The 19,845-nt window shown below is 48.6% G+C and overlaps 1 protein-coding gene across 1 annotated transcript in view; it reads right to left on the bottom strand.

Annotated features, from left to right (window-relative positions):
* The window catches only part of SH3BGR (SH3 domain binding glutamate rich protein), a 30,784-nt gene that overhangs the window by 8,006 nt on the left and 2,933 nt on the right, over positions 1-19,845 (bottom strand). Inside the window, exons 2-5 of the mRNA XM_028504483.2 lie at positions 15,650-15,835; positions 14,022-14,102; positions 6,912-6,986; positions 5,441-5,533 (exon numbers count right to left, since the gene is read on the bottom strand). Coding sequence (XP_028360284.1) covers positions 5,441-5,533; positions 6,912-6,986; positions 14,022-14,102; positions 15,650-15,835 — 435 coding nt within the window. The remainder of the gene's footprint in view (positions 1-5,440; positions 5,534-6,911; positions 6,987-14,021; positions 14,103-15,649; positions 15,836-19,845) is intronic.

Genomic DNA, 19,845 nt, shown 5'->3' with positions numbered 1-19,845 from the left:
TAGAGCTAGCCCGGAGGGCAGCCGGGGGTCTCACGGGCTGGCTAGTAGCCATTATCACAGGATGGGGACCGTGGGGTCTTCATCAATACCTGAGCTGACCTTAATTTCTTGAAAGAGACACGAAACAGAGAAAGCAATTGCTCAGAGAATTTGCAGAAACGCCCGGGCCGAGCAAGCTCTGGAGAACCTTCGATCTGACCGCCACCAGCTCCATCAGAGCCCACGCTCCGGAGGCCAGGACCGTGTGTCAGGGCTCACACCGGGTCCCTGGAACTGCGCCAGCAGGGGGCAGCACCCCCTCTGTCAACACAGTGTTGGATGAGTGCACTTAGGTAGCTGCTCCTGTCTCAGACCTCCTCAGGAGGGGGTGGGATAGAGGGACTAAACACTTAGATGCCCCTCCTCAGCTCACAGAGCTGTAAGACATCAGAACCAGGCAGATCCTTACCAACACACAATGCTTGGGCTGACTTTTACGGTCGGCGGATAATGATGTTGACAAAAAGGGCTTTTTTAACGGTATTATGCTCGGCAGATCATTATAATGATGAAAAGGTTGGGGTTTTTTTTAATAATTATAATCAACCTGGCTGGTGTAGCTCAGTGGATTGCGCGCAGGCTGCAAACCAAAGTGCCACCAGTTCGATTCCCAGTCAGGGCATATGCCTGGGTTGTGGGCCAGGTCCCCAGTAGGGGGGCACGTGAGAGGCAACCACACATTGATGTTTCTCTCCCTCTCTTTCTCCCTCTCCTCCCCTCTCTCTATAAATAAATAAATAAAATCTTAAACATAAATAAATAAATATAAAAATAATTGTAATCACATGGTCAAACTCTTGCCAAATCTTAGGGCAAGGGTATAAGCCATTCCCTTAACAAAGCCACAACTTTAAATTCCTCCACCGAGTTGCTCTTCTAAGAAAGCCAGGCGGGGGAGCCTCAGAAGTGGGCGCTTGGCCAGGGAAGCAGGCTGCCAAGGCGGTGCGAGGCCAGCAGTAAGGACAGGTGTCAGCTGTGGTGAGGGCCAGGCCCGCCCGGTTAGGACAGGTGGCAGGGGTGGAAGGAAGCCGAGGGCTGGCCAGCAGTCACCTGGGCAGGGCAGCTGGCTCAGGGCAGGGGCGAGGCCTGAGTTCTCCCCGTCGGCAGGCACCTCGGGAGCCAGACAGGGGAGCTGCCCGAGGGCCTCCACCGATGCCTGCCTCCTGCAAAAGCCACATCCCTCCCGACTGGTTTTGGAGGAAGCCCAGTGGCGTGACTTACAAACCATAATCGGGCCAAGGTCTTAAAACACTGTGGAGAGGACTTGAGCTGGCAGAGAACACAACTGAAAGTCAATGAAAACCAAACACAAACATGAACCAGCCTCAGTATTTCCAGGGTTTCGTAACGTCCTAACAATGGCCTGGTCTACAGTCCCTGTGAGAGCGTGGCCCGGAGCTGAGGAGCCCTGTCACTTTCCCCCTTCCCTCCTCAGGTCCATCCACGAGCCCACCGCTGCCCCTCAGCCCCTCATCGCTCCCTGGGACCTCATGGAGCCCCCTCCCCGCCCCAACAGCAGGTCTGCAGCTACAGACCACATCTCCCTGGGCATCCGTCAAGGGTCTCTGCAGCAGCGTACCCGTCCCGCCTCCCAAACGCTGCCCCAGCCTGTCAGCCGGCAGTGGCACACACCCTGGCCCCTTGCGTTTCAGAACCCCAGAGACTTAGACAGAAAATCAGGGAGGTCCACGTCATTAACGGTTCCTGTCTCGTTTCTGGTCTTTTCCACCAATACAGCCTTCTTAGGCGAATATTTCTCCCCACCAAAAGGGCATCGTTTGAGTGTGCACATGTGCACGGAGTGGGCACGCGCAGCGGCTGAGATGAGGTGGACGGGCCCGTGCCCCGGACACTGACTCGGAGGGTCTGTCCTCGGCCTGGTGCTGCCAGCTCCCGCGGGAGTTGGCACCATCATGCACCTGAAAACGGCTCTTAACATGCAAGTGACAGGTTTAAAAAGTGGTGAACGCTGAACAAGGTCTGTAGTCTACACTTAACAGAGATGCAGCAATGACGCATTCCTGGCTCCGATGTCACCCTGCAGCCACATGCCACACAATGTCACCCTCGGGGGACGCCAGGGACAGGGCACACAGACCCGTGCGATGTCCCTGTGAGTCCATAATTATTTTAGAATAAAAGGTTAAAATGCATTTGCAGTCCTTTCATAAACCGTGTGGCTGAATACCAGGCTACTGATTCTCATTTTGTCCTCCCTACCACACGAAACTGTGGGCCCAGAGTCAAGTTGCCGCTGTCCCTCCCATGCTCCAGGAAAATAGCCACACATTTGTCCTGGTTGTCAGCCCCCAGGGAAGAAGTTCTAGGCCTTGCTGTTTAACACCCTGGGCTAATCGAGCTGATGAAGCTACATGGTTCCTGAAAAAAAAAAGAGTTTGGAGCTTAGGGCTTAGAGTGGGGACGTGGAAGCAGCCAGAGGGAAGACAGAGGGGACAGGGGAGGTAGCCTTCCAGGAGTGGCGCTGCCCAGGTCCTGCCTGCACACAGAAGCAGAGCCAGGGACCCCTGGGGCACTCGGGTGGCCCCGGGCTCTCTACAGGGGACCAGCGCCCAACAGCTACGACAGGCAGCCGGAGAGGCGCACCGACGCACGCCCACCACGGACACAGCAGCAGAGCCCTCTCCCCTGCCAGTCACCGCCCGAGACGCAGGATGACCCCGAGACCCTGGGCAGCAGAGGGTCCCCGAAACACTTCCCTCAGGGCTGAACTTCCTGACAGCCATGAAGGCGGGGGAGGCCCAGCCGATGTAATGACCTCCAGAGAAACAGCGGAAGCTGCCGCTCCCCGCACACGACGCAGGAACCAGATCCAAGCCCGCTGAGCCGCGTCCTGCCCGTGGCTCACGGAGCGCTGGGCGCAGCGGGAAGCTGGGGAGCACGGCCGTGTAAACACGGCGGGCCAGGGGGACAAAAAACGTAAGCATCCGGGAAATCTCCTCTAGAAAGGGTTCAACAGAGCCAGAGGTTTTGTCCAAAAGACTTGGCTTTTTCTGGGTTGTAATGTCTAGCAGGACCTACCAGGGTGTGTCCAGTACTTTGAAAATCAACGTTGAAAAGGTTAATGTTAACAAGGTAAAACACTGAGATCTAACTGGCCTTTCTGTTTATTACAAATGCGCCTGTCTGAGCCTGGGGGCCCTGTGGGGAAGGTGTGACGATGAACAGCCAGATGGCCATCCCGGCCTCACGTCTGGGGACAGACCCCAGGCCACAGGAACAGACAGCAGCTCTGAGAGCACGAAACGCGGCTTCTAAACATCAGACAGCTTTTGCCTCTTTTTTGCGTTTCAGTGAACGCTGCTCTGTATTCGGTCCCAAAGCGAATCGTGTGATGACGTCACTTTTCATCTGTCTACTGACAAAGCACGAGGTTGTTTTTGTTACTGAACTGAATCAAAGTCAGGCAAAGAGCATGTGTCACTTCTCAAATGAGCAAAAGTCAGCATCTGTCTATTTCGGAATATGATTCAAAAGTTAAAAAGTGAGTTTGATAGTGCAATGTGAACCGTACCTTCATCTTAAAATTTAAAAACTGTCTTTTCCTCTGTCATATTTTTCATCACAGCCCATGCAAAGTAACAAAAATGATTATTTTACGTTCCTATCAGAATTCACAAGGGTACAATTCACTTTGGGCTCACAATTTAAAACAAACAAAAAAAAAACAGTAACGAAGAGAACCCGCAGACTGGATGGCTCAGCGTGACCCTGAGCTAACCCGGCCCAGGGGCTGAGAGGCGGGAACAGACCCTGCCCCTGATGGGGGAGGCAGATCTGACCCCACAAACACCACCTCCTCTCGGCCCCCACGGGAGAAAGGGATTGGGTGTAACATTCTTATCTTTGTCTCTCTGTCTTAAAAGAAGCAAACTGAATCTCGACATATAAATCAATACTACTGTAGATGCATCAGGCAATTCGTGCCAAGTTCGGAGGATAAAAACAGATTTTTTAATTATAAGATAATGAAACTGTCCCTATATTTCATTTAATTTTATTATTTCTCTTTTTTTATTTTATTTTAATTATTGTTCAAGTACAATTTTCTTTTACTCCCATCCCAGCCCACCTCCCCCAGCCCTCCGCACCTCCCTCCCATTTCCACCCACCCCTAGTTTTTATCCCTGTGTCCTTTATACTTGTTCCTGCAGACCCTTCCCCTTTTCCCCTGAAATTCCCTCCCCTCTCCCCTCTGGTCACTGTCAGCCTGTTCTCTAATTTCTGAATGATACCGGCTGCCGTGAAACCCCATTTCACTTCTAGGTCAAAATTAAAGATGTCATCCTTCTTTAAAATAAAAACATAACTTCAAAGGGCCTTAAACTGTGCATATTTTGAAACGGCAGTCTTCAACTATGAGGAGTTTCCTGCCCTCGGCCCTCCTGGATTTCAATTCCTTAAGACAGAGACGGGCTGCTGCCCACGCCCCACACCCCCACTTTCACGGCGCGGTTGCCAGTGTCGGCACCCTTCCTGGTCACGGCCCAGGTGCTGGGAACAGGGGCCCACCACCCACACCGCTGCGGAATCGGTAACGAGGTGGAAGGGCAGACCATCGGGGCTCAGGAAACAGTCTTGACTACAACCGCACCGACGACATGGAAGCCCACCGGAACTCTGCCAAGGGGGGGAGGCGCAGCCCAGCGCCCACAACCCCCCCTGCGCAGGCTCCCTCTGCACCCGGGTGCCCCCCTCACCTGCCTTCCCAGCCACATTCTTAGAATTCTTGCATTAGGCCGTCCATCTGGTCCCCCATTATCTAGCTTGGCACTTCCAGAATCCGTCTTCTCCCCCTCCTCATGTTCCCCCACCCTTTGCCCTGCAGCTGCTGAATGGGAGCCCCTCCCAACTGGAACAGGCCTCAGCTCCCCTGACAGCCACGATTCCCTGATTGGACTATAACTGATACCGGTTCCCCTCGCCAGGGGCCCCCTGTCTATCCTCAGCTCGTACTGGCTTCCCACCAAACAGCCCGCGCACCGTGTCCCCAGCGGACAGTGCTCTTGGTGGACCTGTGCTGGGAGCCTGTCATTCATTGCTCGTGACCAAGGAATAAGGCCCCTTGTTTCATAAAGAATGAGAATTCAACCCAACCTTAACAGCACAGTGACAAGCTAGGAAAGTCCTGTCTAGACGGCCCCTCCAGGCCTGGGTTCAGGTCCTTCCTCGGGCTTCCTTTCAGCCCTGCACCCACCTCTAGCCCAGCAGGTAACCCGTCACATGAAAATGACCCGCTTCCTCCCCGGCTAAACTCCTGGCTGGCTCCTTGCATCCTCACGCTGTGCCCAGGAGGATCCCCGGCAGCCAGGAGGGGACCCGTGCGTGTTTGGTGAACAGGACTGAGCCCCGCGCGACCACGGTAAGGCAAGCCAGCACTCACGTTCTTCTCTTGGGATTCGGCGACATTGTCCTCATCCTCCTTGTCCTCTTTTTGTGCCTCATTGTCGCCACTTTCTTCAGCTGTCTCTGCTCCCTGGTCATAAAGGAAACCCGCTGTGTCACTCATCTGAGATAGGCTTCGAAGGAAACGCCAGGCCACAAGTGCCATGGTGTGTCCTTACTAGGAAGCGCACCGTATAAACCATGCGATCGTAAACCTCCTGTTCATTAGGTCACTGAGCGACTAGAGACGCAATCTTCAACCTTTGTCATCTCCTGGCACACACAAACTAATCAGTAAAATTCTGTGGCATGCCAAAAAACATATTACACTTCTTGTCAATCTGATTTCAAAAATTAGGTACGATTTTGATTTATTCATAACAGATGGCTATTGTTGTGTTGCTGTTGTCATTTTTTTTATGTGACAATCTAAAGGAAAAGAGGTCAGTGTCACTGACCAAACAGGTATTGCCTGCTTTAAAAACCCTCGAGTCCCCCCAGTGTGCCGCTGCACACCGGGTGACAATTGCTGTACTAGAGTACAGGGTCGCCACCCATCGGATTGGAGCTCTTGGTGAAATCCAACAGATCTGATTCACGAGCACCGTAGAGTAATAAACCGTCAAATGAGGGGTTTCAATTTACCTATTTAAGGCTTATGAAGAGAATACCAAAGGATTCAATGTTTAGGCAAGGTTTGCTTTCTGTTGTTCCTGTGGGAGGGAGGCTTTATAATTTTAGAGATTTTAAAAGATTAGATAGGAGAAGGAAGGAAGGAAGGAAGGAAGAAGAAAGAAAGAAGAAAGAAAGAAAGAAAGAAAGAAAGAAGAAAGAAAAAGAAAGAAAGAAAGAAAGAAAGAAAGAAAGAAGAAGAAAGAAAGAAAGAAAAGAGAAAAAGAGAGGAAGGAAAGAAGGAAGGAAGGAAGGAAAGAAGGAAGGAAGGAAGGAAGGAAGGAAGGAAGGAAGGAAGGAAGGAAGGAAGGAAGGAAGGAAGGAAGGAAGGAAGGAAGGGGATGGATGGATGGGAGGGAAGGAGAGAGAGAGGGAAGATCAATGGGTGGGTGGATGGATGGATGGATGGATGGGAGGGAAGGAGAGAGAGAGGGAAGATCAATGGGTGGGTGGATGGATGGATGGATGGATGGGAGGGAAGGAGAGAGAGAGGGAAGATCAATGGGTGGGTGGATGGATGGATGGATGGATGGATGGGAGGGAGGGAGGGAGAGAGGGAAGATGGATGGGTGAGTGGATGGATGGACGGATGGATGGATGGATGGATGGGAGGGAGGGAGGGAGAGAGGGAAGATGAATGGGTGGATGGATAGATGGATGGATGGATGGATGGAAACACAGAATGACAGATGATAGACAAGATGGACTGACAGATGTAGATATAGAAGGACGAGGACCAAGCTGACACTCTGAGGAAACTGGGCCGCAGCAAGGTGGTTCGAGACACCAGCTCTTACCTCCGTGGTGCTCGGTGCCTCTCCCGAGACGTCGCCATTGGGGAGGGAAGACTCCTCCCCGGTCGGCTTTGTCACCTGCGTCATATAAATTGAAAATGTTTCAGAGTATTTTTTAGGATAATAGCTTGCATTTGAACATCATTTAACTGTTCAAGTTTTTTGTCTTTATCCCTCATTTCATCTGTACAACACTGTGACCTCAATAAGGAGGACAGTCACCACCGCTTACTCCAGAGAGACAAGAAAATAAAGGCAGCAAACGTCAATTACAAGCCAGAGTAAGGGCTGGGTCTATACCACCTGCTTTATGCTCTTTTGATTAACGTGGCTATATATTGGGATTAGGGTATGAAACAATCTTTTGTTCATTATTTGATGCTCTGTAGTATCAGTTTTATTGTCACTTGAATGCGGAGCTACTTTAAACGGTATATATTTGCTTCTCCAATTTTTATGTTTCCCTTTCAGATTGTAAGTCTATACATGGGATAAGCATGCAGTCTGCTAAAACATCCTATTTTGAGATTTATGAAGGTTTCCTGACCAAGTGACCAAATGCATGACAACTTTGGAAACTATTTAATAAGTAAAAGAGGAAAATACATTCTATTAATTCTATGTATTATTATTCTTGTGTGTGTGTATGTATATCCTGAACATATCTACTAAATTAAGCGTATTCATTATATTTGTGTATACATGTTTAAAATAGCTCCTGATACCACTTTCTGTTACACAATACCCCCTTTCCCTAGTTAATGCCTTTGGCTTTGAATTCCTCTTTATCTGACGTTATTAATTCTACTCCAGCTTCCTTTTTGGTTCTATAGGCCTGTTGTAGTCTCCTCCTTTTCCTTGCATTTCTATTTGAAGGACTGTTTTACTGTGCCCTTATAAATGACGTGTGGCTCCATCCCTGTTAAAACTGACAACGCGCCCTGTCTGGCGTAGCTCAGTGGATTGAGCGCAGGCTGCGAACCAAAGCATCGCAGGTTCGATTCCCAGTCAGGGTACATGCCTGGGTTGCAGGCCACGGCCCCCAGCAACCGCACGTTGATGTTTCTCTCTCTATCTCCTTCCCTTCCCTCTCTAAAAATAAGTAAATAAAATATTTTAAAAAATAAGAAAAGTTAACTTAAAAAAAAAACTGACAACGCCACCTGCAGAACAGCCTCGCGGTCCCCTATAGGACCCTGTCCTCCAACACACGGTGACTCTGAACTCAGGGCAAAACATTTTTAAATGAAAATTAAAAAAAAACATTTTTAAAAAGGGCAAAACAAGAATGGACCAACACAAGAAGATTCTAGAAGGAGCTGACACTTAAAAGAGGAGGAGGATTTGCACACCCGAGTTCACTTTGTTCCCAACAGCCAAGAGGTGGCACAGCCCAAAGGCGACCAAAGGATGAACGGAAAAGCAAAGTGTGGTGTATCCATACGATGGACAGCATCTAATTTGAGGACCAGAGAGAAACGAGATGTTTTTTTAAAGGAAGAAAGCTTCAGATGAGTATGGAATAACAACGCAAGGGTTAGCGCACATGTCGTCAGAAGGCCCCAAGGACAGGCGACAAATCCCCACCCACACACAGTGGCCTCATGATACATGTGCTCACAGATATAGTATTCCCCTTTTTCACACGGCCCCTTCCACACTCCGAGACTTTTCCAGGATAGTTGAACATCCTTGATTTCACTATTATTGCAATAACAACAGTGAAAGTGGTTCTCAACATTAGCAGCATTTTGCATTCCCCAGGGAGCTCTCCACCCCCACCCGAGAGTGTAAGGCTTCATGGATCTGGAGGCAGCCCTTCCATTTGATAACTGTAGCAGCTACCCGGGGCAGGTACACCTAGGGTGGGGCTGGCCGCCAGTATCTACCCTTCTCCCTGTTCCTCCTGGGGAAGAGCAGCTCCCAGGGCCTGCCCCCCAGCTCACGCTTGCCGCTCCACCCAGGTGGCAGGCACCCCTACTGCCCACTGCCCACTGCTCACTGCTGAGATGAAGGGCAGCATGGAGGTGAGGGAGAGGGTTCCACCTGCCAGGCTGGTCCAAACCAGGGCCCAGAGCTGCACCCGCAGCTGGAACACACCTCCGGTGGGGTGTGGAGGGCCCTGAGAGCCTCGCCCACCTTTGGCCCATACTGGGACCTGGGTCTCCTTCTTCAAACCAACTGTTTTTGCTTTCCATCTTTCAGGGGTTCTTCTCCAGTTTCTGGTCCTCGGGCAGCACCCTCTCTGGCTTCCCTGCACAGTCTGAGACAAGGAGCCGCAGGGGCAGGAATCAGCGTCGTCTCCAACCGGAAGGCCCTCCCGCATCGCTCTAATCATTCACTCTTCCTGGGACTCCTGTGAGTCACACACCAGGTCCCCTGTGTTGGAGGCCTGATTCTTGACTCTTGACTTCCCCTCGCGATTCCTGTTTCTCTGGGCTTTGGTTCATGTTCAAGGTGTTTCCACCGCTGGTCTTCTTGAACAACAGCGCAGGCCTCGATGGTGTCCGTGTTATCTTGCAGTTGTAAACGAGGAAATTCCAGAACACGTTTCTGCCCCAGATCCATGTCTTTTATGGATCTCACCCACATTTCTCCCTGCTTCCTCCCTTCAGGCTCCTTCATCTGCAGGCCTCGGAACTGTCCGTTCTCCCTCCGTCACGTGCCTGGGACATGCTGCCCTTATTTAGAAAGTTTTGCCACCCTCCAAAGTGCTTTCAAGGGGAGCCCAGTAATCATTTCAGAAAATGAGTATCAAAACTTCTAATCACATGTCATTTGGGGCTGAAAATGGTGTTATCCAGACAAACTATCGGTGTGTTAATCACCAGACCTGGATGCATCCTCGAAATCCACCTTCTGCTAGAAGATGCCTCCGGGTCTCTAACAAGATCTGAAATCTCTCTCTCTCTCTCTCTCTTTTTCTTAAGATTTTATTTATTTACTTTTAGAGAGAGGGGAAGGGAGAAAGAGAGGGAAAGAAACATCAATGTGTAGTTGCCTCTCGTGTGCCCCCTACCGGGAACCTGGCCTGCAACCCAGGCATGTGCCGTGACTGGGAATCGAACCAGCAATGCTTTGGTTGGCAGGCCAGCCCTCAATCCACTGAGCCACACCAGCCAGGGCCTGAAACCCCTTTGGAGCAATGTCGGTATTGCTGCTGTGATGTCAGAGCTTCCTGAGGGGGCTCCCACGAGGACGGACAGCACCCACTGGGACGCACAAGTGCTGACACTGAAGAGTCAACCCCAACGGCACTCGGTAAGTGTCACGCTCTGACATTGTCATGACTGGGCTCATCTCTGCCGATTAGGGGGGATCGCGCTACAGATATAACTGGGTAGTTTCCATTGGTATCTCAGCAATGCTCCCCTGAAATAATGCATAGAAGACACTGATCCTAGTGCCTCACGGCCTGGCATTTGACAACGACGGAATGTGTTATCAACCATAACTTCAGTTACTCACTTTAAATGGTCATGCCTTTCCTTCTTTCATTTCAATCTAGCCAAAAATGACACGCAATCAAAGGTTGCATTTATTCATTTTCTGGTACGATCAGGGGGGCTCTCGTGGAAAGCAATTCGGAGCAATGGCAAAATGAGTTCAATAAGCGCAGCATGTTTCAGGACAGTAGTTTTCAGCTGGGGATGCCTGTCACCTGCACACTTAGTTTTATTAACTTGTGGGTGTCGGGACCTGCCCCAGACCTACTGCATCTCGTTACTCAATAGTGTCGATATACCCCTGCCACACACGGCACGAGTATGCTTAGCATTCCCGGTATACTGCATGGTGCATATGCCTGACATAGTTGCAGTATAGAAGGTGTCTAGATAATTGTGTTACAGCAATAATTTTCCTGCATTCGTCCATTTTTACCAATAAGGTAGAATGTTGGCTGTCTTCTCCGAAAATATCTTCAAAAATAGCCTTTGTGATGATGTTTGTAGACATTTTATGTAAAACTTTCTTGGATTGACTTTTTACTTTGTTTGCACACCACCGAAACCGCCCAATTTTCTTGTCAGGTGCCTTATTCGTGTTATAGTTCATCAAGCCTTTCACATCTGGAAGTTATCAGTAATGAACTATCCACAGTCACCTCGGGTCTCTAGTCATCCAGGGATATTCTTCTTAGCTTGTTTTGCATGGATGCTTCCCTAGAAGCTTTTGCAATCCTAAGTCAGGGTTTCCAGAGCTGCGGTCAAGGGCCAGGTGGCTTCATGAGATTCCTAACCCCAGGCCCGGTGGAACAAGAACCACATTCACAGGACTCAATGAGCCGATGAGGGAGGATGGTAGCTTTTCTTTGCAATATTGTTGACGTTACCTTAGTGTTCTATATTCTGGATACATAAGGAAGCCCTCTGTCTTTCCTCTTAAGCTTCTTATAAATCATAACAATGTAGTTGACTCTACATTTGTAAGTTGAAAGGAAATGTTTGTAAATGATCTTCTCTCTGCCTGACCCCTCCAGACTTTAAAAATTCTTTTTTTAAAAAGATTTTATTTATTTATTTTTAGAGAGGGAAAGGAGGGAGAAAGAGAGAGAAACATCAATGTGCGTTTGCTGGGGGTCATGGTCTGCAACCCAGGCATGTACCCTGACTGGGAATCGAACCTGGGACGCTTTGGTTCGCAGCCCACGCTCAATTCACTGAGCTATGCCAGCCAGGGCTAAAAATTCTTACTGAACCCTTTTATCCTTTGTGGCAATAGAGTTATCTGCCCTGGCTCAGGGAGAATCCGTGTTCCCTAGTACTAGGGCAAAATTGGAAACCAGTTATGCAACCAAGGCCTCCAGTGGAGCATGGGATTAAGAATGATGCTCATTTCATCAGATGTGGCCAGATGCTTGTAAAGAACAAAAGTGGACTTTATGGAGACAGAGCGCACTGAGAAAGACCTCCTGGGAACACTAGCCTGGTACTTGGTCGGGCACAGCCTGCTGAAGACAAGAAAAATGTTCTAAAAGCAATAATGCTCCTTATGGTACTTACTATCATTTTATGAGGGTACATTTCTACATAATTGTCAAGAGTGTCTATTTTTAGCCTGAGGGAGATTAATTTCCTTGCTGACTTCCCCACAATGTTGTTTACTACAAAAAGACACTGTGACAAATAATATCATCTCCATAAATCAACTGCCTGTCTTCCCGAAGGATAGCTGAAGGACTTCCCGTGTGCGCACATAAACACCTACAGCCCCAAGCGGAGCTGGCAGCACCCAAGGTCTTAGCAAAGGCCCGCCGGCAAGTCTCATCAGTCCCTCCTCCAAAACAAACCCCGAGATCACCCACTCCTGTAGAGTTCCATCCCCACCACCCTAGTCCGAGCCGTAACATCTCATCTGAATGACTATCATAGCTTGACCCCTTCGTGCCATTTATCCCACAGTAGCCAAAACTAAAGAAGGAAGGTTCCTTTACTCCTCTGCTCAAAACGCTTACAGTATCTCCATTGCCCCTAAGACAGGGTCCATGGCACTGCGCGCCAGCCCCTGCCGGCTCCCAGGGGGCCCTCCCCCAGCTCCAGCATGTGGGGCCCCTGGCAGGCTGTAGATCTCCCCAAGCTCCTTCCTGCCTCAGGGCCTTTCCACTTGCTCTTCTCTTGGCCTGCGACATTCTTCCCTCCACCCTCCAAGACACAAGTGTCCCGAGTGTCCCCACCAAGGAACGTACCTTATGATGAAGGCGCCACCTCTGAAATGCAATAACTCAATTCACGTGACCCAGTTAACACACTCCTATACCCGACTCCAACACCAAATAAAAAAAGATGAACTTGCATGGAATACCCTTTAGTGCTTGTTTTACACTCTTAATAATGTATATGTAATGGGCTACATTTAAGTTGGCCAAAGCCAGCAAGGTATTCCATTAAAAAGGAAGGTGTTTAAGTCCTGGCTGGCATAGCTCAGTGGATTGAGTGCGGGCTGCGAACCAAAGTGTCACAGGTTTGATTCCCAGTCAGGGCATATGCCTGGGTTGCAGGCCACGGCCCCCAGCAACTGCACGTTGATGTTTCTCTCTCTCTCTCTTTCTCCCTCCCTTCCCTCTCTAAAAATAAATAAATAAAATCTTAAAAAAAAAAAGAAAAGAAAAGTGTTTGCCTCTTACATCCCCTTAACCAACGGTGGAGTCTACGTGTCACCACCTGGGGAAGGCATTCGGGCCGGGCCTGCAGGTGTCAGCCTAAGCACTGGGACACCTCAATGTGGTTACCCGAAGGCTGCTGACTTATGAAAGACACACGCCTCTGAGACAAGCCTACCTCTCCAAGGTCGATTTGGGTTGTTTCTCCTACAGTGAGAATTAATTTGGGCTCAGTCATCTCATAGCTCACTAGACATGAAGCCAGGCACAAACAAGCAAACAGATGAATTAAGAAATAAGCGAATCAAACAGACGTGTGCTCGTCTCGTGTCCACGGAGAGTCCAGCACAGTGAGGCAGAGGTGAGGAACGCAGGGGTTGCCGCAGCGGGGGAGGCTGGGTGATCGTCACTGGACGAATTTGTGACATTAACTTCATTAGCACAATTCTTTATTTGATAAGTATAATTATACATAATCAAAGATGAAACCTCACCAGAAGGGGGAAAAAAAAACTAATGAAACTTACCTTGTTCTTGAGTCTAGATCTTAGTTTTTCCCTCTTTCTCAGGCTAAAGAAGCAGAGCTTAATTTATTGTAAATAGAAAGAATTAAAGTCGGTGATATATCATTATAAAATTAACTAATATAAGATATATGAGAACTCGTAACAAAATTTCATAAACACAACCTGGGAACTCATATTTTTACACGTTTAATTAGCATACTTCAGATTATGGAATGCAATGATATTTCTTTTTTAAAGGTACTGTCAAACTTTCATATTTTGTAAAATAAAGTATAATGAAGCAAAAATATGAAAAGCATAGTTTTGGAATATGTGTCAATAAAAACCTTGCATTATCTCTATGCATAAGAGTTTGTCAAAATAGGGGATGCATTGAAATCATGTTGATTTAAGTGTCATCGTTTATTAAACAGTCTCGGATGCTGATTTCTGTCTGCAGGTGTGACGGCTACACTGGGCCCCAGCGGGACGTTCAAGCCTACCTACCTGCGAGCCTGGTGGGGGCGCCAAACCCAGGAACGAATAAATGATATTCTCTTCTTTTGCAGAGAAGAAAGAGTCAAAATCCTGGAACAAAGGAAAAGAATGTTTAAACCCATTGCACACTTGTGTGCCAGGATACCCGCCTAAGTCGCTCTCTTTCTTATTAGCCATTAATTTAGGTTATGTTGGTTTGCTCCGCCAGAGATGACTAATCCCCAAAGTTAAGAAGTCTGCGAGCTTCACATTTGTTTTTACACGCTTTCAATATGCCTACTGCAACGCAGTGAGAATTCACTCACACACACGCACACTGTCCGTGCTCAGGAATTGCTAACACTCAGATAGGTGTGCACAGTAAAAGGCTTCTTTCTCCAGGAGTTTCACAGCTTTAGCTGGTTCCCTCACCGGCTGGCCCTAGGGATTTGGGGCTGATCCGCAGAGACTAAAACAACACAGGCTTCCTACGCTGTGGTTCTAGTAGCTTCCGAGGGCGCAGACTCATCTCAGGCCCTTCCAATACCAGGAGCCACAATATCACGGACGGCTTGGAGCGGAGGTTGTTTGGGCAAAATGGAGGAAACTGTGATCTAAAACCGAGCAGTGGATTGAAAGCTGAAGCTCAGGGAAGCTCCGCCCCCAGCTCAGGCCCCGCCCAGGGGTCAGCTCTTCGCCGGGCATGCAGCCCTAAACCAACTGTGCAGTAGTGTAGTTGTCAACAACTCAGAAGAGTTCCATTTTTTTTTCTCTACCAGTAAAATACAAACGATCTTCCCCCAGACTACTTTATTACAGCCAATCTTTGTCACCAGGGCTGTGACGCAGCTTCCACGGTGTTGCAGAAGGGCTCGAGGGAGCCTGGGCGGCCTCGCCTGGGCCAGACACCACTCAGACCAGCTCAGTGTGTTACTGCAGACCCCACCCGTACGTGTGTCAAGAAGCCTAAAACCACACACGGGCCGCTTACATTGCGGCACCTGAAGAGTGGCCAAGGAGGCTTAGACGACCCCTGAGATAACTCCCAATTCTCAGGTTCTAAAGTCCTTTGAGTTTTCATATGCTCCTCCTTTCCAACCATTTGATTTACAGAATAGAATCTGTAAACTCTGAAGAATGAGTGATTTTATGGTGAAACGAACCACTAAATGTACACAATAAAGCCGCCGTTGCAATCGGAACGTCCAGGGCTGGGTTTAAACGGCTTAGACACACTTACGCACAGTCATGTACCTTGCACCCATAGTAAGACTGCACCTCTGCGGACCTTTCTGGATACATGGGAGAACCACCCTGTGTCCCCGGGGTGCACGTGTGACCACTGCCGGGCTGATTAGAATTCCTTCCAACTAAAGGCATACTGTGTTTGAACAAGTGTCCTCAGTTCTTCAGATAAAACATAAGGAGCCTAAACTAATCCCGAGAACTTCTGAGTCATCATTTTGTTGTTGCCATCATGCTGTAAATCTCCAGTAATTGCTTATTCACGATGGACCTACCATCTAGATGTTGGACGGTAGAAACAGGTCATGACCTGAAAAATGTGACCTTCAAAGGCTGCCTCAAAAGTCATCTGCTTTAACCGATTTCTGAGAAACATACATGCAAGAGGAATTTTCCAAGAAACCCAAACTCACCCCACAATACTGTTCTTCGTTGAAGATCTGGGGAGGCAAGGGAATCCCGTTCTGAGGTTTTTTCTCTCCAGGAACATTCTCTCTCATCCACCGCCTGTTGTCTTCGTCCCCCGCTATGTCTAACTCCTTGAAGTCGATTTTATTAGCTTCCAAAAAGCCCACCACTTCTTGTTGTTTTTTCCTAATCTGGTCAAAAGAAGAGAAAGACAACTATTAGACTGGTTTTTTTAATGTTTTGCTTATATTTACATAAATCCTGTATCCAACTATACTGTATATACACAACGGAAATAATTTTGCAAAGTATTTAAACAAAAAAAACGATAAAATCACGCCTCTTCATTCTAAGGATAAGCAGAGTGATTACTTAAATTCTGAAGTTTGAAACTCATCAATGTCTGAAACTCATCATGGTATAATCAACCCAGTAAAAAAGAGACACGCTTTCATCACAGCTTTTGTGTGAGATCATCAAAGTCCTTTTCTCTGCTAAGCTTTAAGGCTGAAAAATAAGTAAGAATTGGTTAGGAAGAAAAAGGATGATTGGGAGAAGACCAAGAAGAAAAAAGAAAAATGGCAATTTACTATGAAGCTCAAGTACCAAGTATGCACACATGAAGAATGCACTCAGTCCCAGTTGTGAAAACAGGAACATGAGTCACATTGAATAAAAGGAGTTCAGTAATACAGGTAACCGACAAATCCCACGTGGAGGAGGTCATTGGCAGGGGAAGGACAGAGAAAAAGCCCGGGAAAGCTGGGGGACGTTTCTCCCGGCCCCCACAAGAGTAACGCAGTGAAACAATTCTGTTCTCCCAGAGATTTCTCCCTCCCTGCTCACACCCAGCTCTGAAGGCCGCACCTTTTCTCAGCCGGGGTCCGAGTGACTGGCTGTTCCACCAACTGCCACTTCTCATGCAGGAGGCCATCTTTAAAGCTCAGAAACCCTTTCCAGAAAGAATTACAACAATTTTCTCTCTTCAGTCAAAGAACTCTCTCCCAAAAATGTGTGATGCCCCTCTTTTATAAACACTGGTGAACAGGTCACAGCAGACTCTGGCTGCAGATTTTAACAACATCTGGGAGAAACTTCCAGAGCACAGAGGGGCAAACACAAGGCCCAAGGGCAGAATCCGGGCCCCCACCTTGTTTTATCGGGCCCGGCACCTTTTTTCTACCCAGCAGCAGTGCCGAGCTCTCGCTTAACTGTTAAGGGGTAGTTACATTTATGCAGTCCTAAAATCACATTCAGTCCTTTGAAGGCAACCTGGAGGCTGATGTGGCTCCGGTGAAAATGAGTTTGACACCCCTATTCCAGAGTGATCGATTGAATGATCAGTCAACACTTGCTTATTGATTGTCTAATCTGCACCAGACATTGTGCCAAGCTCATCATCGGAAAGGGTCATAAGCTGTTTATTTAGATAAAAGGAAAATACAGAGAACTCATTGACACAAATTAGATATATAACAAGATAAAGATAATAAAGAGGTGAAATATGGTCATTTTTTGAAACTAAAATTAAAATTTTAAGTGATTTTGACATGAAATATCCAATATCTTAATGTTTAAGTCCTCTGAATACTGTCTAATGATGAAATCAAGACATTAAAAGTGGTTTTAAACCTGATTTCTTTCATGGAGGTTAGTATGCGAACAAAAATTATTTTATTCATTTTTGCCAAAGTGAATGAATCTATCAATGACTTCAGTATTAAGTGTTTCATTCTTAATTAAAGGAAAAGTAAGGTACATGTAGACACTTAAGCCCTAGATGCTTAAGCCCAAATTTGCTTGGAGTGGTTTATTGATTGTGTATGTTATGTTCATTATAAATATAAAATAAACTAATATTGATTTTTAACATAAAGTAAATTATATATAAATTACATATACACATATATATTAATGGCAATCACACATTTACCTTTTAATTAACATTTGTACCATCAACATAGCAAGGATATTGCAAATAAAAGCATTCTCCTAGATTAATCAATTAAAGGTGGTTGGTAGCCACCATACAACACTTCTAATCAGTAAGAGTGTACCCCAAGTGTGGGCAAAAAATAAAAATAAAAGTCATACAGAATGATGTGGAATAATGCGGTTTTTCTTGAGCTTCCAGCGTCAGCACGCTGAAACCTTCCTGAGCGCCGCGTGTGTCGGAGCCCCAGGAGGACCTGCGTGTCCCTCCAGCCCTGCGCCCTCCCCCAAGGCTGTGCCGGGGGGCCTGTGGGGGGGAGGGGGCCGGGGGTGGGGAACAGGCCCAGACCTTCCACCCCTCCTCTGGACACTGGGCTCCGGACCCCACAGCTTCACGGCTCCCTTTCTAAACATTACAAAATCCCATCAGACCTGATGACAGCTGGTTGGACAAAACTGTTATCTTCATTAATCCTGTTTTCTCTACGCACTTTCCAACCTGTCCAAATTACTTGCACCACTTAACACATTCCTTATTCCTTTAGATATTTTTAGAGATGATTTCGCTGTTTTGAAGAGTAGAGGTGTTGCATTTCAGGCGGGTGTACCTTTAATTAAGTATTCAGAACACAACATCCTTTATTCTGTCCAAACCCCTGTCTCCCTTCCTTCCTTCTCAAATACCCCTCAGGAGTCAAATCAGCCCAGCCAAGGTCCACTGCCACCTCTCCAACATTACTTTCATCTCTATCAATCATCCCTCAGCGAGATGACAAAGGGATTTCATTTCATCCCATGATTTCTGAATAGATGGGAAAGGTCCAAAGTCCTCACATGTTTCTTCTGGGAGAAAATCGGAGAGACAGGGGCGATGGAAGGGAAGACCTGTTTACTCTCATTCCTCACAGGACAAGCAATTGTGTCTTCAGGACATCAAGGGTGGTTGGGTGCGTCCTATTGTATAAAATGCTATTCTCAGCCCCCACCAAAAGAAAGGGAAGGAAAGTTAAACGTAACCCTTGGTACCTCCCAAACACCAGTAACTGAAATGGGGCCAAAGGCATAGGCATCTGGCTGTTGGAGCCCTTGACCTTGAGTCCTGCCAGGGCTGGAGAAGGGTTTTAGGATGAGGTCAGGGGAGGGGAGAGGGGAGTAGCAAGCATGTGAGCTCACCTGGCTGGCAGGGCTGCCTTCGCCCACACCCTGATGCCCGCCCCAAGCGGGGGAGGCTCGCCCCTGCAGCCCTCCCCTAGAATGGGTCTCTGTTCCGGAAGCCCCCCAGACCCTCAGTGAAAGCACAGCTCTTCTCCAAGTGTCCTCCTGAGCCAACCTCCAGGAACAAGGCATCCAAGGGCGTCTCCTCTTCAAAGCTTCACGGGAGGAGCAGGCACAGCACCCCAGAAGTTCTCACCGGACACACTGCTGCCTCTACTTCTCGCCCCTTTCACCCTCCAGGGCGCCATGGCCCATGGTGGCCCCCGGGAGATACAGCCCCTCTTGAAGACCTGGGGGTCCTTGGGGGTCTGTGTCGTTTGGAGCCTTTGGGACTGCAGCGCTGGCTCAGAGAGTTTCCTACCCTGTCGCATTGACTCCAACAAAAGTGCCGTGCTCTGTCCTGAAGTCACCCGGCCGCTGTCGGGCCCACTAATGTGTCAGAGTGATCTTTGGGACACTCGCCCGTTTATTGTCTCGTACAGTTAGGAGCCTTTCCAACCGAGGTCACTGGACTGTAGTAAAAAGCACAGCGCACTTGAGGGAGAGGCGACCTGTGTTTCCGCGCTGGCTCAGAAGGATGCTGTCCAAGCAGGCTGGCCACCTGCCTCCTCCGCAGGACGGACAGAGCACGCCCTGCTCATGGGTCCTGCTGAGAACCCTCGAAGGAGGTGCATGGAGAAGCATGCATACCCCAAGGCGAGAACCTGCTCCGTCAGACACCCGGCAGCACCCTTACCTGACTTGCTGGCCCTGAGCTCTGATCACCATTTTAAAATAACGAAGCAGAGGCACCCAGGGATGAAGACAGTTTCCAAGGCGTCTACCCAGATCCACCGAACTCAGGAGCCTTGTTTCCCCGCTGTGTCCACACTCACGCAAGGCTGGAGGAAGGACCGAGGCACCCAGGAGCCCCGTGAGGCTCTGTCCCAAAGACTGCCGTTCCAGAGCTGTGCAAACTGGACAGGGTGAGGGCTGTCCTCCCTCCCTCTGTCCCCCAGCGAGCCGTGACAGTGGCCTTCAGGAGGAGAGGAGGGGCACAGGCCTTCTCTCACTG

This window comes from Phyllostomus discolor, chromosome 2, assembly GCF_004126475.2.
Source record: "Phyllostomus discolor isolate MPI-MPIP mPhyDis1 chromosome 2, mPhyDis1.pri.v3, whole genome shotgun sequence".
NCBI classification, from domain to species: domain Eukaryota; kingdom Metazoa; phylum Chordata; class Mammalia; order Chiroptera; family Phyllostomidae; genus Phyllostomus; species Phyllostomus discolor.
The sequence above is the reverse complement of the archived record's forward strand: the minus strand, read 5'-3'. Positions and strand labels throughout refer to the sequence as shown.